An 18,614-nucleotide genomic window follows, 5' to 3' on the forward strand; every position below is an offset into this window, starting at 1 on the left:
GAAACCGGGCTTGAAACAACAAAATAGTTAGGTATGCACGGCACCAAAGAAACGAGGCACGCCAAGAGAACCATAAAATTGAGAAACCATGCTTTAAGTTTGGCAGGATGCGATGTGTCACCCTTGTTGAAGAAATCCCCCGTGTCACGACCGACCTTCGGGGGGGCTGCTTGTCCTACCACCAGCGCCAGCAAGAACGGTCCGTCCATCGACCACCTAGCTCGCAACCGATACCATCGCACCAACTGCCCTGGCTAATGCTCGATCTTGAGATTTTCCACCTCCTCCACCAGTTCTTTCATCTCCTCAGCGCCCGGACCATCGCCCACCGAGACATTCTCCAACCTTGCCTCTCCAGCCGTTTCACCTGTGCTGGGAGGCTTACTGTTCTCCACGGGCCTTACCGTAGCGCCGTTGGTCTTGCCAGCGTTGTCATTCGGGTCTTCAGCAGTCGGCTTAGGTCCAGACTTCTCAACGCTGTTCTCAACTGCATCTTGGAGCGAGTCAGTCGTAGCATGCGCCGTACCAACGGTTCGCTTGCACTCTTCCATAGCCTTCTTGCGTAGATACGAATCCCAGGTGCCGTCATCCTCTTCGGCCTCGCCGATAATTTCGACATCTTCGTTCCTGTAAGCATCTCCCCTCGCCGCCACCTTCTGGGTCCAGTCCAAGATTGCCGACTGTGCTTCGATCAGCATCGTTTCGACGTAGCGCGCATTGGGACCGGCGCTGTACACCGGACATCCGTATGACGTGAAACCCCCCGCAGCCGGATTCCCCGATGGCCCGGCCACGATGCTATCCAGGGGTGTGTCATGCAGGATGTATGCGCGGCCCCGCTGGAAGTTGTCAGTATTGGGGACTGTTGAACCGGGGCAGGCAGGACTCAATCTCGAGCGCTTACCTCTTTCACGAACTGCCTGAAGCGCTCCGTTTTGAAGTCGTTCGAGCTGTAGGTCCCTCCAACGATCACAATGGAGCTGAGCCGGCCGCCGAACCGGTCCAGCACAGCGTCATCATCGAGGTACTTCTCTACCGCCTCGGCGGTATCCCCCACGACGATGATATCCACCTTGGCATCCTCCTTGACGAACCCCTTCCCAAGGACCACGCTCTCGAAGACGCTCCTCACATGCTCGTCCACGTTCCTGTTGCCCGGGATCTCGTTCACCTGCGGTACATGATAACGCGCATGGACTGCGCTGGACATGGGGATGCGGTGGCGATCAGTCTGAGTCAGGCCGCGCTGGCCCTCAGGCCACCACCATAGCTCACCTGGATTGGCAATTATGAGACCTGGCGGGGCTGGATCGATGGTGGAGCAGCGCTGTTGCTGTGTCGACTTGATGAAGCTGAGCACCGAGCCGCGGTTGACGCCACCGCGGCCGCTAATAACGCGGTTCGCAAAACGCCCAAGGGCCTGGCATGTTTCGCCAAACAAGACGATCACGCGGCCTGCGATTGCGGCGTTGGCGGAGGTGAGGATAGGCACGTGAGGTTCCGTGGTCGGTAGTCCCAGAGGCAAAGGAACGGTGGTGAAACCGGCATCGGCGAGACGGGATTTGAGGACCTTCTGGATGGCTTCTGGAGGGACGAGTTAGCAAGTTGAAGGTGAAGGTGGTTCGAATGGCGAGAGCACCTTGGGAGGGACGTACGATGGAAAGCAAACCCATGACGCTCGTTCCACCGTGTGTTCTTGCTGATGAAGTATTTGAAGTAGTAGTCGGGGTCTTCGATGGAACGAATCTCGTCGACGTCGTTGATAAAATACCTTGTTCTCGAGCTCAGTATACTGGTGAACATGCGCAAAGACAATTTGTTGGCAACAGAATACCTACCCAAGACCCTTCAAGTCGTCGGGAAACGTTGGATCGGCCGGGAGGCCGGACCAGTGCCGACGAAACATGTTGTTCTTGGAGAGGAGTGTCAAGAAGCCAGGCGATGAGAATGTCTGTCAGGCAAGATCTTTGTACGATTCCAACTAGGTGAGTTGGAAGTTAACTCGAGAAGATCAAAGATTGTAGGCTCCTAGTTTCTGACCCAAGAACATAGACGAAAAAGCCCAAGGGAACAAAGAAACCGAATCTTACGTTCGTTCTTCGGGCGAGCTTCCCTTCTCTGTCTCGCGAGCCGGGAGAACAGCTTGTCGATGGAAAGATGAAATGGCCAACCTAGGTCGAAAGGGAAGGAAGGCGTTGCTCTTCCGGATGCCAGGTAAGGTATGTGGAATTTGACAGAGGCCAGGAAGCACAGGAAGCTCACGACGTTGCTCGTCAACCCTTACAACCCAAACTGCTGGTTTGAAGTCTGTCTGCGTTTGCTTAGAGATGGGCTGGTGTTTGCCAGGGACGGCCTCGCCCAGATGCTTCTGCAGCTTCCCGATCATTTCCGTACCGATATCCAAAGTATCAAGTGGACGAGAATAACACAGCAAACATGATCACCACAGGACCTTCTGTACATTACCCAGACAAGAAAAGAATCTACCTTAGTTCATACATGTTCGGTTTATCGTCCTTCCGCGAGCTCAATGGCCCAAGCTGGGGCATTCAAATGCTTGTCCTCGATGGCCCCAACTGATAGAATAAAACAAGCTCGAGTTGCTGGCAGTGTGGCATATATTTATTTGTATTGGCTGACCTGCAGGAAGCAAGGCAGCTGCCAAGCTTCTCGTTGTAAGTCGTGGATGGTGGTGATCGACGACTTGTGATCGAACCCGTGATCCGTCGAGGACAAACCAAGAAACCCTGTCATGGAGAACGCTTCAGCCCTGACATCCTTCCCTCGTTCTTCACACGCTCACAGAAGAGCGCCAAGATGAGCTTGGTTGGAATAGAAGTTGTAGGATGGCGAACTTTGGGGTTGTCGGCTTGGAAAGTACCAGACTAGAAAACTAGCGGCATCGACCTTCGGTCACCAGGGCACGACGACGACAGTATGACGACGCGGTGAGCAGTTTTCGGCTGATCAGATAGGAACGAGGTTCATATTCATTTATCCGCCAGGCTCTCCTGCTGTCGCCAGAATGTTGATACGCGAAATGCCAACGTGCGGTTTGGGCAGCAGCCAACGCGAAAGGTGGGCAAGCAGGCTGCCCAACTCGGCGACAGAATCGCTCAAAGTCCACGCACAAAGCAGAAAACAGGGCCGCCGTCATCACATCACGTTCTTCCAACAGGTCTTCTTCGTCACATCCAGAGCAAGCCCCAGACTGCAATGAAAAAGGTGTTCGCGTCGTCCGGAGGCAGTGTAATACCGGAGACACTAGCCCAGCGACATGGACAAGTCCAGAGGTCGACCGGGCGGTGACAAAAATTGATTTAATCCATAAATCTACTCCGTAGAGTAGTTTCAGAGATTAAACTGAAAAGAACAGATACTACACTTGATCTAAGCCAAAAGGCAAAGAGAGCTGGAAAAGAAAGAAGAAAAAGATTCTAAAATTCTGGGAGGCTCAGGCAGGTTTTATAGGAAGCAAACTGGCCTGTGCACACATGCAGGTGGCCCGTGCATGAATGAGGACTGTCGTGGGTCCGCTCCAACGCTTCAGCCCCAATCCCAATCGACGCCACACCTCCATTTCCACCTCTCAGAGTTGGCGTGTGGCGCGTGGCCGATTGGCGGGGGCCCACAGGACCCGCAACGCCGGGAGAAAGATCTCAAATCCACTCTGCAAGTGGGAGACGACGACGACGACGACACCTCGAGGAGATCGCCGAACCGCCACACCGCCAAGATGTCGATGTTTAGGGCAAAGAAGCTCGATCTCGGGTGCTTCACCAACGTCCGGATCCTCCGCGACCACTCCAAGCGCAAGGCCTTCGAAGCCGCGGAGCCCGAGAGGTAACCATCCTCCCCCTCTGTCGAGCCTCCGACTGGCGAACCCCGAACCCGAGGCGACCTCGAAATTTCCTCTAGATCTACGTGGCCTGCAAGGTACCAGCGGGATGGCGCTAACACGGTGGTTTCTTCCGCTCATAGGCAAGCCCTCCGCTACATCATCCGCAACACCTTGCTCCCCGCCCGCACGCGCGCCATTGCCCAGCTCCAGCTCACCCAGATGCACTGCTACACCCGCCCGACGCAGATCCGGAACCGGTGTATTCTCGGCGGCAAGGGGCGGGGTATCCTGCGGGACTTCAAGATGTCGCGGGTGCGTGGTCCTCCCCTACAAGTTTCCCTCGTGATGGCAACCAGGAGCGCTGACAGCCGGCGCAGTACAACTTCCGCATGCAAGCGCTGGAGGGAAATCTTCCAGGTGTCAAGAAGGCGAGTTGGTAGGCGAGGTCTGCGGCGTTGGGCTGGTGGCAGCGGTGGCGGTGGTGGTTGTGGCTGGGATGTCTCTGGGAGACAAACAAAGAGATTCATTTTACAACGGCACGGCGTGGGGGGTCTCTCGGCTGCAAGGGGCCTCGTATGCCGAATGGATCTCCATGTACAATCTTGTCATATTACAGTGTAAATGCATCATGATAGAATACCCCCTCCAGAAACGCCCTCCTCCGGTGATGATGTGAACGCCCAACCCGAGTCTATACCGCGTGAATGGGGTGTGAAACGCCATCCCTACAATGTTGAACCCGCCTTGCCAACCAGCGAACCAAACCAATCCTCGTCAGTCCACCCATCACCTCACTGAGACGAACCGCTTGTCTCGGCGGTGGTTGAAATCGCCGGGCCGAGGTTCTGGGTTGATATGGCGGCCGCCTTCTCGCTGGCCCGCTTCCGGAGAACGTTCTCAATGAACGCCTCGCCGGCCTTGTACGACGAGCGAACCAACGGCCCGCTGGCGCAGTACAGGAAACCCATGTCGAGAGCACGCTGCCGCCATACATCGAACTCAGCGGGCGTGACATAGCGCTCGACCTTGAGATGCCACTTGGTCGGCTGCATGTATTGACCAAACGTGACGACGTCGACGTCGGCCTTTCTCAGCTCTGCGGGAGGGTCAGCGGCTGCTTTGGATGAGGCAGGACGACCAAAAAAAAGTGACAACGTACCCTTTAGAGCATCCCAGATCTCCTCTTCCTGCTCACCCAGACCCAGCATGAGGCTCGTCTTGGTGATGATGCCTTCCTTCCCCTTCACCGCCTTCACATGCTCCAGCACCTTGAGGCTCTGCCGGAACGTCGCGCGGCGGTCGCGCACGTACGGCGTCAACGCCTCCACCGTCTCAACGTTGTGCGCGTACACGTCCAGCCCGCTCTCGGCCACGATCTTCACGCAGTCCAAATCCCCCGCAAAGTCCCCCGTCAGCGCCTCGACGAGCATGGTCGGCTTCTTCGCCTTGATCCGCCTGATCGTCTCGGCAAAGTGCCTCGCCCCGCCGTCCGCCAGGTCGTCCCGGTCGACGCTCGTCAGGACCACGTACCCCAAGCCCCACCGCGCCAACGCCTCCGCCGTGTTCTCGGGCTCGTGCGGGTCCAGCGGCGGCGGCCTCCGGCTCGTCTTGACGCTGCAGAACCTGCACCCGCGCGTGCACGTGTCGCCCATGAGCATGATGGTGGCGGTGGCCGCCGCGCGGCTCGAGCCGCCCCAGCACTCGCCGATGTTGGGGCAGCGGGCCTCCTCGCAGACCGTGTGCAGGCCGAGGCCGCGGAGATCGGACTTGATGCGGCCGTAGTTGGGGTTGGCTCCGGGGGCCGGGATGGGCGTTTTGAGCCATTCCGGGAGGCGGGTGATGGTGCGCTTGCGGCCCTCGGGCCCGACGACGGCGGTGCGTGGCGTGTATTCTTCGTTGGAAGGGAGGAAGTCGGAGAGGGAGCCAAGAGTGGTGTTTTTGAAGTAGGTCGGGCGTGGCTTCGGGGTGGACGGCGACTCGCCCGTTGGCTGCTGCTCCTGTTGCGCCTGGGTTTGCGCCGGATGATCGACGGCCGATCCGGTCGGCACGGTGGCGTAGGCACGGGACGGGAGGACGGCGGTGCGTGCCAGGGACCGCCGTAGCGGTGCCTGTATCCTTTGGAGCGGCATCGCGGAGGCCATTGCTGGTGGTGATGCCGTCTTCTCTTGGAGACGGGATCTGTTGGGGAGCTCAAAAATTGTTGTCGGCTACAGGCGGCGGTTGACGCAAAACGGAGCGATCCGGCAAAGGCCGAAGGGTTTGCCTCGCGGCGTCATTGTTGTTAGGGTTGGGGTTGGAGGTGAAGATGGAGATGGCCATTCATGGTCATGCGCATCGGACACCCACCAATGTACTGCGTACTGTGTACACTGGGTTCGAGCTGTCGTCAAGTAACCAAGGTACACTTTGAACCCTTGCCATCTTCAAGTCTCCTTTCGCAGGGGTTGCCAGAACCGAAGACGTGGTTGTGCAGAGCATCCGACAGCATTCGACATCTTGGCGTGCGAAACATCCTCGTCCCTCCAGGGAGGTTCTTTCATCTCGCAATCCGCAACCGAACTTGGTATGCAGCGTAGGCCTGCGGGAGCTTGCACAGCAGTGATTGCATGACACAGCCGAATTGCCAGCTCTTAGTTCCCGAGAGGGGGATGGTCGGATCATGGAATGCGCCCCTTTCAGGTCCTGCTTTGTGCACGTAGTGCAATCTGTCCCTCACTTCCCGCCCGGTTGTTCGGTAGGAGGTGTGGCTTCATGAAACGAACCTGTAACGAGCCCACGGATGTTCTCCCATGCCTTCGGTAGCATTATGGAGCGAGAGGCCTGGAGATCCAAAGTGCCGCATCTTCCTGCCCAAATCTGCGGCTGTGCCCGTTTTTGGTTGGCCTCCGTTTTCATGTGGCAACGGGAAGAGCGGCTTGGCAGGTTGGGAAGCAGCAGCAGCCTGACGGACGGACGGACGGGGTTCGCTGGGGTGACCTTTGTGGGCATGTGGATGGAGTGGGGTCTCACATAGTGCACTAACTGGGAAACAAGAAACTATGGCGGTAGATAGTTAAGAGGCTAACGGTAACGGTCTCCAGTTTCTGTTGACCGACTGACGTTAGCCATCTCCAGGGTCCCCTGGCTCGTGCTGACCGTCTGCTGGCGTGTGTGGTCGGCCGCAGCACAAAACAGGTTGCTGGGCCACAGCCTCTTTCAAGCGCGACAACATCGCTTGTTCGCATTTGCATCTCCACCATCTTCGACAACACCACACCACATCTCCATCGCTCTAACCCACACGCTGAAAGTCCAAGTCGATCCGGTTGATCCGCTTCGCATTCCGAACTCTTTCGCTTTCCTTTCAACCGACATCTCCAGCTTCTGCTCGAGCGACCGCCGCTGTTGGACGGCAACGTCATCATGGCTACCGAACCGTACGATCCCTACGTGCCGAGCTCGAAGAACTCGCCGTATGCCCCCAACGACACACCCTATGCCGGCGGCCCTAGCGGCAGCCCGGGCGCATCGCGTCCCGGCCAGGGCTCGACGACGGAGGCGATCCAAGAGGTGGGTCGATTGTTTTCCTCCCTTCGGGCGCAAGCTGCTGTGTCGCATCGCCCGGCCAACCAACCTTCTGCACGGGGTTTTGCACGGGATTCATCAAAGGAGCGCCACGGGAAGTCCTATATGGGTTGAGTCTCTCGGGGAGCGCAGCTGTCGGTGAGGGGGAGGGGGAGGGGGTAACAGGCTGAGAGACGAAGGACGGCATTCGTTGATGCCTGCGCGGCGCGGGGGAAAGGAATCACACGCTGACAGACCATCGCAGAACCTGAACAAGGCCTTTGAGGCCATGGAGGACAATGTCCGCATGGTGCAGCAGCGTGGTGTCCGCTTGGAAGACCTCCAAAACAAGACAGACGACCTGGCCACATCAGCCCAGGGCTTCCGTCGCGGCGCCAACCAGGTTCGCAAGAAGATGTGGTGGAAGGTAAGAAAGCACTACCGGAGCCTCATTCTTACGGCCCCGCGATGCATGCTGACGGTTTGCCGCAGGACATGAAGATGAAGATCTGGATCGCCATCGGTATCATAGTTCTGCTCTGCATCATCATCATTCCACCAGGTATGTTGGTCTGGCAAGGCTCTTGGTTTGAGACACACACTAACAAAGCCGCAGTCGTCACGTCGCAAAAGTAATTGGTTACTTGCTTCAACAACAGCGATGATGGCATCATGCACGACGAGGCCGCCGAGCGCTCTAGAGGCATCCGCCACCGATCAAAGATGCGTCAGGAACGGGACATGTGGTTTTTATTTTGGACGTTTGTTATTATGGGTGCTTGTTTTTCTTCTGATTTGCGGTCCCGTGGCTTGTCCACGAACCGCTCGGCGTTGTTGGGATTCACCCAGGGGCGATGAACACTCCCGATCGAGCCTATAGTTACGATGATTGCAAGGGCTCGGTCCCTAGATACGGTTAATCGACATGGTAGCCATGATCCTTGTACCGCGTAGACTTGTCAGCCCAGACCGCGCGGTGTCGCGGTTGGCTGCTGGCTATCGAATCCTACCCGTGACGGCCTCATGAGGTCAAAGAGTGCAGACTCTGGAGCTCGACCCGACCTCCGTGTGACATGATCTGAATGACGTTGGACTCACTCAAATATGTACTTGGGTCACTTCCCCATAGCTCTTGCATGCATGATCCGAATTCCGCGTGCCCATTCTGCAGGACGAGAAATCATGGCATGCGTTATTTCGCGGGCCCATCTCTTTGGAGAGTTGGAGTTGAACTGCCCGCTGCCTGCCCGTATGAGCCATCGGGCCGGGTAGGGGAGGGAGGGAGCACCTGATTCCCGCAGTCCCAACGGTAAGCCGTTCCCGCAGTTGCATTGGACCTTGGAAATTGGTTGAGTTGCAGCCGAAGTCGCTCCACTATCGGTTGCCACCCCCGTCTCAAACTGGAAGAAGCGGCATCAATTGGCACCCCTCAGCAGCGGTTTCGGTCGCAATTTTTTTCCCCAGTGCCCCTCCACGACGCCATCCTTGGTTAACACTTGGCACGCAAACATAAAAAAATAAAAATAAAAACAAGTCACCACCCTTCCTTGGGACCCGGACAGCCCCGATTCCGGCTTCTTTCCTTTCCGGCCTCGACCTCGTGCTGTCACCATCCCGGTGTCGACCCTCGTTCCCGTGCTCGCCTGACTTCTCCCCAGTTGTCAAGGGTCGGTGGTGCACACTCAATTGACTCATCCGAGGTCTTGTTGGCGACCTGCCCAAGCCAAGTCCCTTTCCTTGCGAGCCAGTATCCCCAGTGGAGGTCACCACCGCCTTCTTCCTTGCACGTTCTCGGTTGTGCCGGTCACCCAGGTTCAAGGGGAAATCCCTCCTTCCACGCGTCCGTTCCCCGTCTGGACTGCTTTCGTCTTCCTGACAACCGCGCCGTTTTCGTTTTGCCCATCCGGCCACGAGCCTTCGTCCGTCTCTTTTCCCTCCTTCGACAATGCTCTCCGCGTGCCCTGTCGCCCTCCGGGCCGGCGCCCGCCGCGTCATCCGCCGGCTTCCTGTCCGGTCTCGCGCCGTCGCCGTCCCCCCCGCCCTGCGCCGTGCCCGCCCCTTCTCGTCGTCCGCCTCCCGCCGCACCGATCTCAGCACCCGGGGCATGATCGTGCAGACCCTCTCGTCGGTCGGCTCCAAGCGTGAGGTCCAACAGTACCTCTCGCTCTTCACTTCCGTCTCCTCGCAGCGCTTCGCCGTCATCAAGGTCGGCGGCGCCATCCTGACCGACTACCTCGAGGAGCTGTGCTCCAGCCTTGCCTTCCTCTATACCGTTGGCCTTTACCCCGTCATTGTCCATGGCGCCGGGCCGCAGCTCAATAACCTGCTCGAGCAGGCGGGCGTCGAGCCTCAGTTTGAGGAGGGCATCCGTGTGACGGACGCCAAGACCCTCCGGGTCGCCCGCGATCTGTTCCTCCAGGAGAACCTCAAGCTGGTCAACAAGCTCGAGGAGAAGGGCGTCCACGCGCAGCCGCTGACCACCGGCATGTTCCGCGCCGAGTACCTTAACAAGGACAAGTGGGGTCTCGTTGGCAAGATCACGGCCGTCAACAAGCAGCCCATCGAGAGCGCCATCAACAATGGCTACCTGCCAATCCTCACCTCTATGGCCGAGACCGAGGACGGCCAGATCCTCAACGTCAACGCCGACGTCGCTGCCGCCGAGTTGGCCCGCGCCCTCGAGCCCCTGAAGGTCGTGTACCTGTCCGAGAAGGGCGGGCTTTTCGACGCTGCCGGCCAGAAGATCTCGGCCATCAACCTGGATCAGGAGTACGACCACCTCATGTCCCAGGAGTGGGTCAGGTACGGCACCAGGTTAAAGATCAAGGAGATCAAGGAGCTGCTCGACACGCTGCCGCGTGCCACCAGCGTCGCCATCATCCACCCTGGCGACCTCCAGAAGGAGCTGTTCACGGACTCGGGCGCCGGCACCCTCATCCGTCGTGGCAACAAGCTCCTCTCGGCCACCAGCCTGTCCGAGTTCAAGGACCTCGATGCCCTCAAGTCGGCGCTCATCCGGGACCGCGAGGGCCCCGACGCCGAAGCCACCGTCGACAAGTATCTCGAGTTCCTCGGCCAGAACAAGTTCAAGGCTTACTACGACGAGCCCATGAACGCCCTTGCCATCGTCCTGCCGGAGAGCAACGGCCCGGAGACTCTTACGACCCTCACAATCACCAGGTCGGGGTGGCTTACCAACGTTGCCGACAACATCTTCACCACCCTCCGCAAGGAGCATCCCAAGCTCGTCTGGACCGTCCGCGAGGATGACGAGAACCTCGGCTGGTTCTTCGACAAGGCCGAGGGCAGCTTGACGCGGAACGGCAGCGTCTTGTTCTGGTACGGCATCGAGGACAGCCAGGAGGTGTCGAAGTTGATGAAGGACTTCAGCGAGAACAGCAGGGCCACGTTGCGCAACTCCAACCTGGAGTCGCGCCTCTACCCCGCCGCGAAGACCGCGCCGCGGTTCGCGGCTCAGCAGGCCCGTGGCTTCTCGACCCTGGCTCGCCGCCCGGTTCTCCCCGAGTTTTCCATCAAGCGGGCCAGCTCAAGGACCTACGTCACCCAGACGAACCCGAACCCTCCGGTCGGCAAGAGGAACGCGTCGAACTCGCAGCCTGCCAGGGTAGCGCTCATCGGCGCCCGTGGCTTCACGGGCCAGGAGCTCATCCGCCTGCTCGACGCCCACCCCAACATGGATCTGTGCCACGTCTCGTCCCGCGAGCTTGCGGGAACCAAGCTGGAAGGCTACACCAAGCGCGAGGTCATCTATGAGAACCTCAGCCCTGAGGACGTCCGGGACATGGAGCGTCGGGGCGAGATCGACTGCTGGGTCATGGCCCTGCCCAACGGCGTGTGCAAGCCCTTCGTCGAGGCTGTCTACGAAGGCCGCAAGGCGTCCAGCCACAAGAGCGTCATCGTCGACCTCTCGGCCGACTACCGATTCGACAGCGCGTGGACCTATGGTCTTCCCGAGCTGGTCCCCCGGTCCAACATCATCCAGGCCACCGAGATCGCCAACCCTGGCTGCTATGCCACGGCCGCGCAGCTCGGTATCGCCCCGTTGGTCGAGCACCTCGGCGGCATGCCGCACGTGTTTGGCGTGTCGGGCTACTCGGGCGCGGGAACCAAGCCGTCGCCCAAGAACGACGTCAGCCTGCTCACCGACAATATCATGCCCTACAGCCTGACGGGCCACATCCACGAGCGCGAGGTCAGCACGCAGCTGGGCGCCCAGGTCGCCTTCATTCCGCACGTCGCCGTTTGGTTCCGCGGCATCCACCACACCATCTCCATCCCGCTCAACAAGACCATGACCTCGCGTGATATTCGCCAGATCTACCAGGACCGGTATGCCGGTGAGAAGCTGGTCAAGGTGGTCGGCGAGGCTCCCCTGGTGAAGAACATCAGCGGCAAGCATGGTGTTGAGATCGGTGGGTTCGAGGTTGACAAGGCCGGCCGCCGTGTGGTTGTTTGCGCCACGATCGATAACCTGCTCAAGGGCGCTGCCACCCAATGCCTGCGTAAGCTTCCTCTCGTTTTTTTCTTGGGTCTTGCCTGCGTCGTGGGGTTTGGAACTAACGTTGATGACAGAGAACATGAACCTCGCCCTGGGCTATGCCGAGTACGAGGGCATCCCCGTCATGTAAACGCTCCTAGACTGTGCGGAACGACACGGAGTATGTCACGCCGGGCGCCGGTCCATCGGCTTGTGCATACGCCACATCTAGCCGTGGACTCGGTTCAATCATGTCAGACAGGTCTGGGCTCGGGATATGTTCTAGATTTATCCTTCGTCTTATTCTTTTCCATTCATTGGTTCTCATCTAAGGAGTTTGGCCGGGATACTTTGCTTCAGAAAACAAAAACTGGTCTCATATCGGGACGCGCGGAGAAACTGGGATGGACGACATCAATGGAAGGATGGGTGGTTTCTTTTGTATATACGCTATGCGGGAGGTACAGAAGGATGATCGGGTGGATCGCGCTAGATACGATGAGTTGTAGACATGCTCGCGGTCGGCTGCTTCTCATGGTATCTCTTGCTATTCATGTCACATGCATTTTCTCCCTTGCTGTTTTGTGTTCGGAAGGGGGGAGGTGGGGGGGAGGGGGGATCGATCTCGATGGACAGTATCAAGGCGAGGAGAAGGGCTGTTCAAGACAACCGCCAGTGGTTGATCACGACAGAATGTTCATGGTAACCCCCTCCCCCGGCGTGAAGAGGTGTACTATGGAAGTAAACTCGCTAGCGAGAGGGTTGGGATATGGCGGTGGATATCAAGTCCGTCGGCAGGAAACGCACGCGCTCATTCCACGGAATCCGCCAGAGGAAGAGATGAGATCGGTTTGGAGGGAGGGGAGGGAGGGGGTTAATCATTTTTTCATGTCTTCTATTTCGTCTCCAGGATGTGTGTACCACCTCCCCTTCCCGGTTCCGTCTCTTTTCGGGGAACTTTTCTCAGGGCAATGTAGGGGGCGGGTTCTGGGTCATGTGGAAATACTTCACGTCTATAATTGTGTAATGTTAATATGTAAGAGTGCTGATCCGTAACTGTGCTCTTTGGTCGTTGCGTTGTCACAGGGCGATTTCTAGCCAGCTTTGGGTACCTAAGGTGGTTGATAGGGAGGAAACCATCTCTGGCGACTTTGGATAATCTAGGTTCCATCCCCATCACTTCTGCTCCACGGCCACTACATCCGTTATTGGCATCACTTCTCTTTTTTTTTTTTTTTTCTCCTTAGTCATAGTACTTCCCAGCTCTGTCCTAGTTTTCACCTTTTCTGTTTCCTCTGGGTTTCATTTCTCTCTCTTCGTGGCTACTGTCTGTTCAGTAATGGTACCCTCCAACAGCCCAACCTCAAATATCCAAAACATCCCACAAACCCTGGATATCCAACGCCATCCTTCCCTTCTATTCGGCACCTGGCTAGCCAGAGTCGACCGCCTCGCCAAACATGCTGAACTGCGCACCGGCACCGACCCAAACGATGCGCCTATCCGCGATCGCCCTGTGCACCAGCATGGTTGGGTCCCTGACCTCCTCGCTCCTCTGGCCGATCTGCTTTGTCAGATTGAGACCCCACGTGTAGACCTCCCCGTCAGCCGTGACGGCAAGGCTGTGCTCACTTGCAGCCGACACGCCAGAGACAGGAGGGAGATCTCTGAGGATCGTTGGAACGACGAGCGAGCTCGGTTTCCCTCGCGAATCGAAGGTGACGGATGTGGGAGGCAGACCGCTGACTCTGTGGCCCGTGGCGAAGGAGCAGAGGCGGCCCCAGGCAAAAACGTGGCCGTCGATGGTCACGGCGAGGCTGTGGAAGTCGCCGCCCGTGATGTGCTTGATGCGCGGGAGGTCTGACAGACCCTCGACGAGGCGGGGGAGGGGGATGGCCACGTCGAAGCCGTCAGGTTCGATGGGCTTTTCGGGGAGGCTGATGACGCCCGTTTGGCCGGCGTTGTTGAAGCCCCAGGAATAGACCCTGCCGGCGCGGTCAATGGCGAAGGAGTGGTTGGCGCCGGTGCCGATTTCGACAATGTCCTTCAGCCCGGCCGCCTTCTGGGGGATCAGGCCGTCCTTGAGCAAGCTCGCCACGCGGGGGGAATGGCGGCGACCGAGCTGTCCTTCGGTACCCCTGCCCCATGTGTAGACGCTGTGGTCAGCCGCGAGGGCCACAACGTGGTTGCTTCCGCAACAGATCTTTGCGACGTTCTTGATGGGCGCAATGAGGGCTGGTCTGGATTGCACGCTGACGGCCGGGGAAAAGGAGAGATTTCCATCCTCAGACTGCGTGAGGTGGTTAGCATGTCACGAGACGGCGCTTATCACAACCATCATAGCTGCACTCGCGTGCTCACCTTGAATGCTCCCCATCCGTACACCCGGCCGGTGCTCGTCAAGACAAATGTGGCATTGTCCGTGGCCGCAACCTGAGTAAACTCGGTGTCTGCGGGTGCCAAACTCATGTCCACCGGTAATGGAACGCATTCGTGGGGATTCAGCCGGGCACCGTCGTCGTCGTGGCTGTCGGCAGCGTCGATATCGACAAAGCTGCCTTCCCAGGACGTGTCGCGGCCCAAGGCGCCGTGGTCGTTCACGCCCCAGGTGAGGATCTGATTGTCAGCAGTCAGGGCGACGCCATGCATGGCGCCGAGCGAGACCTGGACGACGCCGACGCTGCCAGAGAGATAGGGGTTCAGGCGAGACCTGCCCACGGTGCCGGATTTGACGTCGGGACCAAGACCTAGCTCGCCGCCGCTGTTGGCACCAACAACATAGACATTGAGGCGCTGGGTAGGCCGTCTACTGAGCGGAACGAGGGCTTTCGATACGGATGCGGCTTTCTTTGGGCGCTTGGTTGCGGCATCGTGAGTTGAATCGGTATCACGCATCCGCTTGGCCGGCGCTGGTCTTCTCGGGGCCATGGCGTCGAAGAGTGAGTTTCCATCAGTTGGTCATGGGCCACTTGGAATTATGAATTGGTGCAGTATATGTCTCCCGATGGCTCTTAATGACGAGCCCGGTTTTCCGTGAGGCATGGCTAGAGTCTTGCATTGTGAGATGTTGAGATGTGGTCTTTGTATGTTGACTACCTTGGCCATCCTCCCTCTCTGCTGCCTTGGACGTTCCAAGGGGTTGTTTCTATGCTTGCGAGAAGCCTTTGATGTGTCCTCTATCAAGATTGAAAGTAGGATTGTCGAAGCTGCCCTCCAAGTTTCACAATGGGAATGCTCAAACGAGAGACCAGAGCCAGGTTGAGGACATTCCCGGTTGCAAGCGGTGTATGCGGAGGATGTCTGCGTAACGAAGGTACGTAACGTTACTGTAAATACATCCAGTCTCCACTCTCCACCCGAGCAGCACATGCTCCTCAAATTTGCCCCTCGTCTCCGTCCCGTCCCAGCCCCGGGCCGAGCTACCCCGCCACCGGGCCGTCAGGATGCGTCACAAACCGCCGCAGTCGACGCTCGCCCTCAAAGGCGCAATGACACGACCGTGACACAACGGCAGGAAGGAAACGTCGTTCGTTCAACCCGTCAGCCATTGAGCTCCCCCTCAACCGCCAACCATGATTGAGCTCCCCCTGGACCACGGCTCGCTGGAGCATCTGCTTCCCGTGTCGTGGAAGACCCAAATCACAGCCTGGCTCGCCGAGGACACACCATCCTTTGACGTGGGCGGTTTCGTCGTGGGCGACCACCCGCGCACCGCTACGCTCTGGGGCAAGCAGTCGGGCATCCTGGCCGGCGTGCCCTTCTTCAACGAGGTCTTCGCCCAGTGCGGCTGCACCGTGGAGTGGCACGTTCGCGAGGGCTCGCACGTCGAGACGCACGGCGGCAAGACGGCGCTGGCCACCGTCTCCGGCCCGGCGCGAGGCCTGCTTGAGGGCGAGCGCGTCGCGCTTAACATCCTCGCCCGTTGCTCCGGCATCGCCAGCACCACCCGCCGCCTGCTCGTCAACCTGCGCAGCGCCGGCTACCGCGGCACTCTGGCCGGCACCCGCAAGACCACCCCGGGCTTCCGGCTTGTCGAGAAGTACGGCATGCTGGTCGGCGGCGCCGACACCCACCGGATGGACCTGAGCACCATGACGATGCTCAAGGACAACCACGTCTGGAGCCGCGGGAGCATCACCCAGGCCGTCCGCGCTGCCAAGGCTGCCGGGGGGTTCAGCCTCAAGGTTGAGGTGGAGGTGCAAAGCGAAGAGGAGGCGGACGAGGCCATCGCTGCCGGCGCCGACGTCATTATGCTTGACAACTTCACCGGCGAGGGCGTCAAGGTCGCGTCGCGCAGCCTCAAGGAAAAGTGGAAGGGCAAGCGCGAGTTCCTGCTCGAGGTCTCGGGCGGTCTCACAGAGGAGAACGCAGCAACCTATATCTGCAACGGTAGGTCTCTTTTATTTATCTTTTTTTTTATTTACCTCTATCCCATAAGGCAGGGAGAGCTAACGAGGTTCCAGATGTGGATATCCTTTCAACAAGCTCGATTCATCAGGGCGTCCGGCACGTTGACTTTTCGCTCAAGATCAATGTCGAGAAGGGGACCGGGGCCGAGGGGTCAAGTTGAGCCGGGCAAGGAGGGGAGTGGGCGAACCACATTCTCGGGAAATAGGAACTCGGAAAATGAGGGGGCAGCGAGAGCAAGGAGAGAATATCAGAGTCGTTCGCATACCGCGAGCGCTCATCCAGCAGGTTTGACTGCGTGTTGGCGAGTCCCTCTCTCTGCTCACAAGTTTCTGGAGGTGGCGGCCAGGGTGTGGTATCCATGTCACTCAACAGGTGTAATTAACCCGAACTGCATCCTCCTGGTCGTCGCTTCGTTTCTTATTCTCGCCATCACCATCGCAATGAGCACGGTAACAGTGAACCGCCAGCCGGGAAGCTCACCGGACCATCCAGCAACGATTCTACGCACAAGAAACCAAGTTGGGATCCTGGTGGCGATCCTAAGATGGGCCTCACTAGGTAGGGACTTTGACATGGCGCTGTACGAACTGCTAACGCTCGGCTCCCCTCGCAGCAAGATCATCACTCCGTCGAATGAACACAACATGATCTCCAAGCATGGCGTTCTTGACCGTGAAGGAGATTTTGCCGAGCCTGGCCTGCACAAGCACCGTGACCTTTGACTGCCTGGAGGTGGTCGACATCGGGAAGCTTCGCGGCCTCCTCATTGCTGACCCGTTCGACCCTGGGAGACCCTTTCAACACTCATGAGCCAATTGTCACCGGAAGGCTGGACTTCATAGTTCCAAGCCCTGACCCCTACGCCAATGTAGAGACGAGTATCGATGGCTGAGGTACTCAGCGTGCCATTGATCGGTTTTCAATCCCATGGTTTAGCATCCTCAAGTTCATTTACCTCTAGACGTACACAAGAGCCTCTTTTCCTTTGAGGGGGGTTCAAAATCGAACCACCGTAACGGCCGGTTTGCGACTTTCTCCTTCGTTTACTTTTTCCTCTTGTTCTCCTTTTACACCAACCGCAGTATAGTCTCGGCATGAAGCGAGCGAGGAGTTAACAGGGAACCAGTTGGCAAAGGCTCGCCCTTGCTACCTGTTGGTCGTCTGGATGTCATGGGTCTGGGGATATCGAACCTTGGATGCCCACGTTGGCGCAGACCCCTGTTTAACCCCTTTGGTCGCCTGTGCACAGGCCTTTTGGTTCTCGGGACTTTGTTTCAAACCCCAATAGCGCTGCAGATGCATGGTCATGCTGATGTCCTCGAGGTTGCCGTCAAAAAGGAACCATGACCCTCCGGGACGGCCCAGTCAGCAGTTACGGCATCTGCGCCAGACCCTGTCTCTGTCTTGCTTGCATGACGATTCCTCGCGGCTTCACAGCCCAACGTGAGGCCCTCGCGGTTGGGTCCCACGAGTTGGGAAAATCTTACGCGCCACTTCTTGCAGGGTTCTTTTTACGGTATCCGCCAATCTCGACGTACCCGAGGAATACTGCGTAGTGTCAGGAACGCATGCGAGAGCTGGGCCCGGGCCGCAGGGAACATGGGCCCCATGCTGTTTGCGGGCGAGTGATGTGCTGGATATGAACACCAGTCGGGCCCGCGCCTGAATGGCATCCGGAACCCAGGAGCCGTGTCGATCATCGCTCCCACGCGGCAATGTGGCCGTTGGAACCAGAGTCAAACCATGCGCAGCGGCCGCTCGGACCTGGACGGTGACGGAAGTGGGGGAGAGCGCCAGGGGGTGACCGCCGTTTGTCGTGAGATAAGCCGACCCAATTCCTTGGACAAGACGAGTGTTTGAACGGCCAGCAATGGTAGCTAGGCAGTCACTACGTCTTCATTCATTGTTTTCTTGTCCTTCTCTTCTATTTTCTTTCTTTTCTGTGCCTTTTTTTGGGGGGGGGTATTTCCTTTGTTCCATCCCACTAGGATGGGATGCGAGCTGTGAGGCGCCAAGACAATCGGCTTGTCAACAAACAGTTCGTGGACGGTCAGCTTATCGCCATCGGTTTTGATCGCCATTCCCACGTGGCAGCCTTGTTAGTCACCTAGCGCGCACGCGGGAATGGCAGGGGGGACAGGAGACGCCGCTCGGACTCGGCCAGGCCGTCCCCAGCCGGGGTGACGTGCACGAATCCACATCGATGAGCGGAACGCCAGCCTGATCCCCAATCCATTGTTGTCCTCCGCCTGGGTGAAAGCTGAAGCACGCCATAGAGCGGTCTCGGTTGCGAAGCATGCTGACAGGCAACACTCCAACCAG

The 18,614-nt window shown here is 58.3% G+C and overlaps 7 protein-coding genes across 7 annotated transcripts; 4 read left to right on the forward strand and 3 right to left on the reverse strand.

Annotated features, from left to right (window-relative positions):
* Nucleotides 1–483: 483 nt before the first annotated feature.
* Nucleotides 484–1,803, reverse strand: VTJ83DRAFT_3932 (uncharacterized protein; the record flags this gene model as incomplete). The annotated part of the gene is made up of 4 exons (XM_071010365.1): nt 484–487; nt 571–839; nt 905–1,584; nt 1,656–1,803. The coding sequence occupies 4 exons, from the start codon at nt 1,801–1,803 to the stop codon at nt 484–486; spliced, it is 1,101 nt and encodes a 366-aa protein (XP_070867810.1).
* Nucleotides 1,804–3,736: 1,933 nt separating this feature from the next.
* Nucleotides 3,737–4,281, forward strand: VTJ83DRAFT_3933 (mitochondrial 37S ribosomal protein uS14m; the record flags this gene model as incomplete). The annotated part of the gene is made up of 3 exons (XM_071010366.1): nt 3,737–3,843; nt 3,982–4,153; nt 4,219–4,281. The coding sequence occupies 3 exons, from the start codon at nt 3,737–3,739 to the stop codon at nt 4,279–4,281; spliced, it is 342 nt and encodes a 113-aa protein (XP_070867811.1).
* Nucleotides 4,282–4,632: 351 nt separating this feature from the next.
* Nucleotides 4,633–5,982, reverse strand: VTJ83DRAFT_3934 (uncharacterized protein; the record flags this gene model as incomplete). The annotated part of the gene is made up of 2 exons (XM_071010367.1): nt 4,633–4,937; nt 5,001–5,982. 2 exons carry the CDS (start codon nt 5,980–5,982, stop codon nt 4,633–4,635), a joined length of 1,287 nt encoding a protein of 428 aa, XP_070867812.1.
* A 1,313-nt stretch (nt 5,983–7,295) lies between these two features.
* VTJ83DRAFT_3935 (uncharacterized protein) lies at nt 7,296–8,264 on the forward strand (the record flags this gene model as incomplete). The annotated part of the gene is made up of 4 exons (XM_071010368.1): nt 7,296–7,388; nt 7,650–7,809; nt 7,877–7,944; nt 8,001–8,264. The coding sequence occupies 4 exons, from the start codon at nt 7,296–7,298 to the stop codon at nt 8,262–8,264; spliced, it is 585 nt and encodes a 194-aa protein (XP_070867813.1).
* Nucleotides 8,265–9,329: 1,065 nt separating this feature from the next.
* Nucleotides 9,330–12,033, forward strand: VTJ83DRAFT_3936 (uncharacterized protein; the record flags this gene model as incomplete). Its single annotated transcript, XM_071010369.1, has 2 exons — nt 9,330–11,907; nt 11,978–12,033. The coding sequence occupies 2 exons, from the start codon at nt 9,330–9,332 to the stop codon at nt 12,031–12,033; spliced, it is 2,634 nt and encodes an 877-aa protein (XP_070867814.1).
* Nucleotides 12,034–13,314: 1,281 nt separating this feature from the next.
* VTJ83DRAFT_3937 (uncharacterized protein) lies at nt 13,315–14,810 on the reverse strand (the record flags this gene model as incomplete). Its single annotated transcript, XM_071010370.1, has 2 exons — nt 13,315–14,172; nt 14,244–14,810. The coding sequence occupies 2 exons, from the start codon at nt 14,808–14,810 to the stop codon at nt 13,315–13,317; spliced, it is 1,425 nt and encodes a 474-aa protein (XP_070867815.1).
* Nucleotides 14,811–15,454: 644 nt separating this feature from the next.
* VTJ83DRAFT_3938 (uncharacterized protein) lies at nt 15,455–16,452 on the forward strand (the record flags this gene model as incomplete). The annotated part of the gene is made up of 2 exons (XM_071010371.1): nt 15,455–16,271; nt 16,346–16,452. 2 exons carry the CDS (start codon nt 15,455–15,457, stop codon nt 16,450–16,452), a joined length of 924 nt encoding a protein of 307 aa, XP_070867816.1.
* Between the last annotated feature and the right edge of the window lie 2,162 nt (nt 16,453–18,614).

This window comes from Remersonia thermophila, chromosome 3 (assembly GCF_042764415.1).
Source record: "Remersonia thermophila strain ATCC 22073 chromosome 3, whole genome shotgun sequence".
In the NCBI taxonomy this organism is placed as follows: domain Eukaryota; kingdom Fungi; phylum Ascomycota; class Sordariomycetes; order Sordariales; family Chaetomiaceae; genus Remersonia; species Remersonia thermophila.